The sequence below is a fragment of the Ciona intestinalis genome, unplaced genomic scaffold, assembly GCF_000224145.3.
Source record: "Ciona intestinalis unplaced genomic scaffold, KH HT000062.2, whole genome shotgun sequence".
NCBI lineage: Eukaryota > Metazoa > Chordata > Ascidiacea > Phlebobranchia > Cionidae > Ciona > Ciona intestinalis.
The window spans coordinates 247118-256594 of NW_004190384.2; the positions used below are offsets into that span (position 1 = coordinate 247118).

Consider the following 9477-nt stretch of genomic DNA (forward strand, 5'->3'; position numbering starts at 1 on the left):
GACTTATAGTGGGCTGGGGTAAGATGGTACATTCTGTTTTATTGTCCCATTTGGTAGTAAATAAAGAATATTTAAAGAACTATATACCGTATCCTCGCATCTCTAAAATAACATTGTTAAACGTTTAAAACACCTTTAGTAAGCATGGGACATTATATAGTAGAGTGGGGGAAGATGGGACACCTTTTCAAGCTATTTTTTCGTCCTATTTGCTAGTAAACAAAGAACATTCAGAATGTTATGAAACCGTATCCTCACGACTCGCATAGACCGTTGTTAATTGTTTAAAACACGATCAAGATATTTGGTTATTATATGTGCTAAAGGTGTCCCATCTTCCCCCATCCTACTATATGCTAAATCTCATTTTCGAATCTCATTACCATATGATGTAACAAACTGCACTTTAGGTTTTGTACAAAAGTTTTATTTCAACTCATCACTCTAGAAATCGACGAATTTATAGTTTCGGGTTTCCCAGACTTTTAATTTTGGTGGTGCGTATTTTAAGGTTTTGTTTTATTTTGGGTCACATTAATAATTTACGTAATTTTCATGAGTTATGTTGAACAAATACGTAAAGATTTTGTTGTGGACAAAACAAATGTGCAAAAAATACGTGACAAAAACTCGTGCTGATCTACACGACAAATATAAAATAACGGAATCACGACTGTTGTAACGCATTTGCGCATGGCACGACATTAGGCTGTTTTACATTCATCCAGCAAGCAAGACAGATCATTAGTAACAAATTACAGCCGTGTTTGAAGCTTCAGGTTCGTGTGAAATTTTCTACAATGATTTAGCCCTAGTGTGTGAAACTAGTTGGGTATATTTGTGAGCGAATAGTCGTAGCATAATAATATAACTACAATAATATTTTTCATTATTTGTTCATTTATATTTCTATTGAATGTCGTTCTATATGCATCTTACTGTTGTTGTTACTGTCTTAAAATATCTTTAATCGGTTTTTATGCCTCAGGCGATTTGGTGAAACTCAGTTCCTTCTCCGGGTTTAAAGTTGATTCATATGTTGTTAACCATCATCTAGTGCGGCAGATGCATTACAAGAGTTATAGGTGCTTGAGTAAATTTTGAGACATGTTTAAGGATTTTTATTTAAGTCAGGTTTTTGCCAAAATACCCATTTTATTTGAATAAGAGACCAATGACGTCATTTAGACGAAATATATTCAACCGAATTTGTTGAACCTGATTTTTATTTGTTTGGCGCTTGATTCTAAGAATAAAAAGATATTTTTTCTCAGGTTATAGTAACTGATATATAGTGTGTTGCAACAAACACCATGAACAACAATGTGAACTTGTTGATCGGTCTCGCAGTTTTGTTATATATTCTACCAACGCAATCTACTGTTATTAACTTCGACCCCCGTGGAGGTACAAACCTAGCAATGCCACCTCCAGTAGATACACCAGTTCTTATAATAAACGGAACGCTCTCACCTGCTGATCAGCACATAATACTCTTGATATATAACAGCACATTAAAAAGCACCGATTCATCCACTAGAAACAACACGACAGCAACGGTGATTAAAACTATTTTTTATTGATCTCTAAAAAGCAGTGGTCGTTTTGCTGCTGACTTCTTTCTCTTCGTTGTATTAATTAATTTAATCTTCGCTGTCGCACTCGAATATAAAATAAATGTTATGTTACATCACTTTATGTAAACTCCATATTAACACCAACACGCATGTTTCAGGATAGTCGTTTACTCCCCATAGCAGTACAACAACCATTGTACTTTCAACAACTGACTGATATTCTTAACAACAGAACATTGTTTTTAGGTAAGCATTATTATTCACTTTTATATGTGTTTTATTTATTAACTTATTTACCCTCGTGTGGCGGGGCAACAACAGTCGTTATAACACAGGTGTTTAACTTCCTACACCTCGTGCCCACTTACAACTTACCACGTAACTTTGTTGGTAATTATTTTAAAGGATTTTTCTTTTATTAATGTATTGTTGGCCCTCCTAATAGACTAGACCCTTATAGATAATAATTTGTACAACTTGTTAAACAGCATTGATGCCACCGTCAGCAATACCTCCGGGTTATTTGCAGAATATTAACCGCGTAGGCGACCAATCTACCGAAGTTACAACAACACAACCAGTAAATCCGAACCGAAACCAAATTATTGTTGGTAAGTAAATGTAAAATATTTTACAGTGGGGTAAAATGGGATAGCGTTAGCACCTAAATCCCGCATTTGCTAATCGTGGTTTTAACAGTTAACAACGCTCTTTTAGAATCGTGAGGCTACAGTTATATAATCTGTAAATATCCTTTGTTTACTACCGAATGGGACGATAAAAAGGAATGTCCCATCTTACCCCGGCCTATATAACTACTATTTACTTTAATCCGATACAAATTATTACGATTTAATTTCTAATGTATTGTAATTGATTCATTAATAACGTCCAATATATTCATGCATCCTCACGTCCGAAAGTTTATTTGATTAATAGCAATGCCCATATTTGGCATACATTCCATAATTAACTTCTTGCCCTGTGCAAGCAACCCCGCCACATCCGCTTATGTCAGTTTAGATGCGATTCTTACGTCACACAGTGGTTTGTACGTGTACATTGTTACGTAGCATGTCGTCTGGACACGCTTGTTGCGTAGGCATGTCACGTTTAATGCGACCTCTATCTTTGTCCAGCTTTCGTTTGTTTGAGAATGAAACAGCAATTTCTACAACGCAGTGGTAACTTAAGGATGTCCCTTGTCTAAATTGTCAGCTATAGATTTCAAAAAACAAAAAAAACTTCAAAAACCATCACCTCCAAAATTACATATACATAGTAATTCATAAGCGGACACGTGGTATAAAAACAGAACATCCGTGATATAGTTACCGTCGTTGCCCCGTCGTGCGAATTACATTCACATTGGGTGTTAATATATTCTTCTCAAACCAACAGAAACTCCATACGATCCAACGTCAGGTGCTGGTGACGTCACATCTACTTCTGACCCAAAAACAATAACAATACCTTACATTCTAAACCCAAATTCTCAGTGTGGGGTATTTCCCGCATGCAGTATCGGATTACGAATAAACGAGAAATCGGAACTAACGGCCGTGACTTGTCATAAACCAGTGGTTGGTTTGTTAGTAGCCATCGTCATCATCTTATCCATCGTGATCGTGCTCAGTAATGTTTTGATCATCGTGGTGACGATGCGAACTCGTTCTCTACGAAAACCACACGGATATTTCAAAGTATCTCTGGCAGTTTCAGGTAAACATTCAATTTGCTTAAAAAATATAATGACTGAAATTTTTTACAATATTGTTGGTTTAGCAGCCGCGCTTTTATTTGAGGATTTTTACTCTTAATGTGTTAACGACTATCGCTGCTAACTTCCTATTTGTTTTTTTGTTTAATCTGATCTAAGCAAGCATATTCGTTTTTCTCTTTTATTTTCCCGTACAGTTGGTACTGACAACTGGTAAATGGGCACGTAGTGTATGACACAAAACATCTGTGTTATAACGACTATCCTTGCCCGTCATGCGAGGATAGCAACATTCATTTAACTAACGAATTATAAAACACATCCCATAGATTTATTAATGGGTTTGCTTGTCCTACCATCGGTTGCACACAACATATTGAACGGGATCAAATACCAGCAATCAGATTACAAACAACTGATGTTGTATAGTGAGCACACTACTGTAGAAGGCGCAATCTTTGGCATTGTGGGGATAATCTCTTCAACAACAACAGTATTCGGGTGAGTTTGCTCTAAAGTTTCTTTAAATTACTTTTTTTCTAATTTAAATCAAATTTGAAACAACATACGCGTATTTTTATTAAATAAAATCAAATCATTTTCAAATGAATATGCCAAGAATATTTAAATCTAAACGATGTTCTAAAATAAAATATGTCGTTTCTCTTTTTTGTGGTAAATTGCACATATATGTATATATATATACTTCAGGAAAATGAAAATTTATGTGCACAAACAACTTGACTTGAGTGGAAAAAATAAGTTTTAGTTTATTTAGTTTATAAACTAAAACGTTTGAAAAGAATTATTTACGTTAACTTTACATAATTCTGTTTTTCCAGGTTGTTTCTGCTCACAATCGACAGCTATTTGTCAGTGCGATGGCCAGTCAAGTATAGAGTAGGTGATATTATGACGACACCAAGAGCTTTGTTTCTTGTGGCGTTTATTTGGATTATTGGATTGGCCGTGTCCGCTCTACCTATATTAGCAAAAGACTTTCTGGAATACAGACTCGTGTATTTCACCTTTATGTATATGCCATACCTTAAGCCTATACCGGTAAGTTAATGATGTTTCGTTTAAATGTACCCAGTAGTATTTATTGTAATTATAAGCATGTTACTAGTAATGTTTGTAATTGATTTACAATCATTATTTATAATCAAATACAACGATCGCTTTTAATAACAATTGTGATAACAGGGAACCGAAGGACAAGCTTCGATACAAAGGTAAGAACTCTCTCCGTGTTTTATAGAATTTATTGTGCGTTGGTTGAATTAAAACTTGAATGTAACTTATTTACTTTCGTGTGGCCGGAAAACGACAGTCGTTACGTGTGTTCTGTTTTATACCCCTCGTGTCAGTTTACGAGTTACCAAGTATGTTACTTTATAGGTAGTTATTTTCCTGGATGTTGTAATATGACTGACAGTTTAAAAAACTCATAAATGACCACTGACTTGAAGCAAGTTTTCTAAATACTTGATCATTTATTCTCCAGATATTTACATGGAGTGTTGTACGCGGTGTTCGTGTGGGGATTACCCTTCATTATCACATGGATCTTAACCATCATGACGTCGTGTGAGAGCATGCGTATGTTGCGTCATATGCGTGATGCGCGAAGACAAAGCGTCCGATCTACGAAAGCACTGAACCGCGTCGACCGTGATATTCGTCGAACCGTTGCCGTCGTTCTACTTCTCTTCACAATCACAGTGCTGCCCGTGTTTGTTGTTATTGTCACTTTCTTACCTTCTGGAAATGAGAAGTGTCCGTCAAAAGCAAAATCCATCGCCTACTACGTCACTACTATTCTATTAGTGTCCGGGAGTTTTTTTAACGTCATCATCTACAATGTTTGCAACAAGGAATTCCGTGAAGCTTGCTTTAAGTTGTGTGTGGACATGCTACGACCTTGCTGTTTCGAATCCGTCACCGCCATGTTCGAGCACCAGGACCGAGCATCGAAGCGACGCGCCGATTATTGGAAATCTAACGCATCAAAGAAATCGGCGAAAATCCGTGATGCAAATAATGACGGGAAAAGATCTTTATCTGCGTCGACAGCTGTTACTAGTGAAGGACGAAGTAAGTCGGTAACCGATGAATATTCAGTGAAAGCCACGGATACAACGAGCACATCTTACGAGAATGAACAACGAATCAACAACAATAGCAAATAAATGAACCAATAATTCGAGTGTTATAACTCGACTGTTTTGAAAGAAAAACGAGAGAAACTGCAAAAAAGTGTTTTGTCAATATTTATTGCAAAAATAGATGTACAGTTTATAGATGTTCCTTGTGTTTTGTTTTCTGTTGTCGATAAATTGCTGATACGGGATTTTTCTGGTCTATTTAAGGTAAACATATTTGCACTTATGTATTCAGTTGTTCAAGCTAACGAAATGTTACATATTGTAATTTAAATTGATTTTTTTGCTGTTTCAAAATTATTCTGTAAAGTGTACATTTCAAAGTAATTTAAAATATTCTTGTATATTTAAATTTAAATAAAAGTAAACTGTAAAAAGGTGGGGGGGGGGGGCTAATTTAAACATTATAACATTTCGTGCAATTTGAAACACGCCTATGATACAGTAATTACGTCAACGTCGCATGTTCGTAGAATTGCTTCTGGCTGAAAATGACGTAGAGCGGTTTAAAGGGGAGTTCCTTACGTCATAATAACACAATTATAACGTCACAAACGTATTCTGACTGCAGGCGATAGACGTAAGTTATACGCAAGGTATGGAAGTATGTTTCTCCTTTACCACACATAGTATGAAGTCAAGGATGTTTCAGTTTAATCCCAAATAAGGGAAGGGCATTTATTCACTTATTGCGAATCACTTTTAAGTTACATGAAAACATTTTGTATTTGATTAAAAATCAACTTTGAAAAAAAAATAGTTTTTAAAGTTATGCTTGCATTAGAAACCACAACACCAAATTTAATATGTGAATAATAAGACTTTCATACCTACATATTGCAGTTGTACATAAGTGCAAATACGGAACACAAAACAATTTATCAAGATAATATTACGATGAGTTCTAGTTATAACTCCTTCGAAAACGAAACTGATGTAAACAAAATTTCATCCAACCATTGTGGGCGTATGTGTCCTTGGGCAAGGCACTTAACGGCAATTTTTCCAACCCAGTGGTCACTAATGGGTTGTCCAAATTATCAGCCACACATAAAAAAACATACCCACAAGGTACAATACGTGATCAACTCATAAGTAGGCATAAGGTCGATGAAATAGAACACCCGTGTTATATAGTAGGGTGGGGGGAAATGGGACACCTTTAGCACATAATATCCAGATATCCTGATCGTATTTTAAATAATTAACAACGGTTTATAAGAGTCATGAGGACATAGTTTGATATTTCTTTAAATGTTCTTTGTTTACTACTAATTGGGACGAGAAAATAGAGTTAAAAAGTGTCCCATCTCCCCCCATTCTACTGTACCAACTATCGTTGCCCCGCCATGTCGGGATAAACAAGTTACATTTGTTCAACTCGCATCCAAAGTCCATTGGATAAGATTCTTATCGAACTCAGATGTTGTGACGATTGTTCTTTGGTTTGGTAGAACATTTAAACACGTCACCGCTGACGAATGGTGGGAACTGTCCAAACAACGTTAGTGTTTATATAATGCAGGGGTTAATATACAGTAGGATGAGGGAAGATGGGACACCTTTAGCACATGATATCCAAACATCCTGATCGTGTTTTATACACTTAACATCGGTATATGGGAGTCGTGAGGATAAGGTTTCATAATTCTTTAAATTTTATATGCTTCCCACCAAATTGGACGAGAAAATAGAATGAAAATGTGTCCCATCTTCCCCCACGCTACTATTATAGTAATGCAAATCAGGTCACCAAATACTGGTTATTAGTAGATGGTAATTATTCCACAGTAAAACTGGTAAATAGATTGGTATCCTAGCCTAAGACTGTTTACTTTTTGTTTCGCAAATAGAATATCAAAATAATTGAACCAATGAAGAAAATGGACATAATAAAAAAAGTCATTTATAAATACGCTGCGGGTAAACACTATTTAAATAAAAGCTTCAAAATACAAATGTGGTTGCTGCACTCACTAATAAGTTTGACAACAAATCACCTTTTCAACGTCGCTTGTTGTTTCCATGAAGTGCATGGATAAGTTTGACAACAAATATTCCCTGTGACGTCACCTATGACGAGGGTCCGCATCAATGACGGGTTAGTGACGTCATTGTTTTTATCGAGAGAAATATCAGGATCTGTTGATAGCGTGCTGATGTCTAGAGACTTGACTTCATTTGGTGAATAGACCTCCCATATTCCTGCATGCACAAAGCTAAATACATCAAATACGTCTTTATATTTAATTTCAAGAAACCTTTTGTGGAATAATCGAGATAGCAAGAGTTAGTCAACCATGCAGTCACGTGGGACACGTCAGCGACTTCTTTCACGGCATCTTCGGTTATAAGCCATGATTTCAACTCTGGCTCTGCAGTTTATAACATATAAATTCATTATTTTTTTATATTATATGTTTAAAGATATTAATTTAACTATAGGGATTTAGCAGCAAAACAAAAGTTGTTAAAAATACGCTACAGGTAAAAGCTACTTGAGTAAAAGTGTCAAATAAATTCGTGGTGCTAAACGCATTTTTCAACAATTTAACCATATTTAGATGTCATTATTTTAAACAAATTAAGTGGTAATTGGAAAATAATAAAAACAATAATCTACTTTGCAATTACTTGGTAGTAACGACGACGATCGTAAGTAATAATTGTTGGAATGTTTCTTTCTTGACCAATCCACACCAGATATATTGGAGTTCTGATGTCCAACACATCTGTAGATGAAAAAACTATATGAATTGGAATTAGAATGTTAAAGCAAAACCTCTTTATTAGTAAATTGGTGTAAGCAAATTAAATCAATATATTACACGTATAGACGCAAATAAACCAGTATTACATCCACATTGTAGTAGAGTGAGGTAAGATCCGAAGTCTTGTGACTTTTTTAGGTGGTAACGGTATCCGTTTGACCAGAAAAAAGGGTATCCCGTTTTACCCCATGATAGTTCAACATTCTTTATGAGCCATTTCCCGTTATATACTTTTTGTTTGGTTATGAGTAAAAGCTGTTTAAATCATTATAGCCGGTGTTGGAGAGGCGCTATGGTAGAGTGGGGTAAGATGGGACACTTATTATATATAACCAAAGTTAGTATAGACAAGTTAGGAAACGGATTGTAAAACAATGAGTTTTGTTTTCTATTGTCGCGCGTCTGTGACGTCATAGTCGCAGCCATTACGGAGCCCACGGCATAGCATTTTATCATTGCTGGGTGCTGTTTAACGTCTAAATATTGCGTATTTTTTAGAACTAAGCACTTCTGCGCGTTAAATGGCTTTCTACTAATGTTATATCTTATTACAATAATAAACCTCACAAAAATAATCAACTTTTATTAAACCCTCAATCAATTAAAGAGTAAAAAACAGAAAATATCAAGTATACCAAATAAAAACATAAAATAGCATGTTTAAAATATAAAAATACAAACAAAAACGCATAACATTAACATACACTGGTCTATCTAGCTGCAGTTTTGCATGTAAATTGGCGTGATTTTACTTTTTGGCTCACAAACTTAACACGTATACCCGGCAACAAAACTTGAGGTATCTTTGTAAAATTTGCCTAATATCGAAGTGACATTGAGGAAACAATACTAAGTTACTATTTTTGGTCCTCTGCTTGAATTAGTAAGCTACCTTTTCTGCGTTCCAGGTCTTTATGAAATCGGAAAACGCGAACACCTTGTCTGCTAGTACTTAAGCAGTTTGCAGCTGCATGTCCACTCATGTTGGATTATAAATGTAGTAAAGAATGGCTGTGTAGATTCGTAGGTATGATCATATACTATTATGTAAACTAAGCTGATTGCTGCTAGTCTTAATCGCCAACGTAAAGTACCCTGTTAAACCACACTGTACGCCGAAAACCAGTCAAAATACTAATTTACTTCACATTAATTCCTAGATTTTATATTGTATAACAAGATTTGTATTAGAAATTATATTTTAAATGTTAAAACAATCGCTATACGTGTTTTTTAGCTTTGTA

At 35.3% G+C, this 9477-nt stretch overlaps 2 protein-coding genes across 2 annotated transcripts; one reads left to right on the plus strand and one right to left on the minus strand.

Annotated features, from left to right (window-relative positions):
* The first annotated feature begins 1274 nt into the window (after positions 1–1274).
* On the plus strand, positions 1275–5737 carry LOC100186034 (rhodopsin, GQ-coupled-like). The gene is made up of 8 exons (XM_002128542.4): positions 1275–1559; positions 1736–1823; positions 2066–2188; positions 2979–3299; positions 3627–3798; positions 4140–4359; positions 4504–4532; positions 4805–5737. Exons 1-8 carry the CDS (start codon positions 1314–1316, stop codon positions 5487–5489), a joined length of 1884 nt encoding a protein of 627 aa, XP_002128578.1. The 5' UTR covers positions 1275–1313; the 3' UTR covers positions 5490–5737.
* Positions 5738–6737: 1000 nt separating this feature from the next.
* On the minus strand, positions 6738–8423 carry LOC108950218. Its single transcript, XM_018815302.2, has 5 exons — positions 8419–8423; positions 8097–8194; positions 7724–7837; positions 7463–7667; positions 6738–6953 (listed from the first exon to the last, which is right to left on the minus strand). Exons 1-5 carry the CDS (start codon positions 8421–8423, stop codon positions 6839–6841), a joined length of 537 nt encoding a protein of 178 aa, XP_018670847.1. The 3' UTR covers positions 6738–6838.
* Positions 8424–9477: the final 1054 nt, after the last annotated feature.

Bases quoted from the DNA above. Each gene is read 5' to 3' on its own strand.
- LOC100186034 (XM_002128542.4), top strand. From the start codon at position 1,314: ATGAACAACAATGTGAACTTGTTGATCGGTCTCGCAGTTTTGTTATAT. The intron at 1,560-1,735 runs GTGATTAAAACT...CGCATGTTTCAG, and splicing joins GAAACAACACGACAGCAACG to GATAGTCGTTTACTCCCCAT. The intron at 3,300-3,626 runs GTAAACATTCAA...CACATCCCATAG, and splicing joins AGTATCTCTGGCAGTTTCAG to ATTTATTAATGGGTTTGCTT.
- LOC108950218 (XM_018815302.2), bottom strand. The intron at 7,838-8,096 runs GTAATTGCAAAG...TATAAACTGCAG, and splicing joins ATCGTCGTCGTTACTACCAA to AGCCAGAGTTGAAATCATGG. The intron at 7,668-7,723 runs GTTTCTTGAAAT...TTGTGCATGCAG, and splicing joins TCTCGATTATTCCACAAAAG to GAATATGGGAGGTCTATTCA.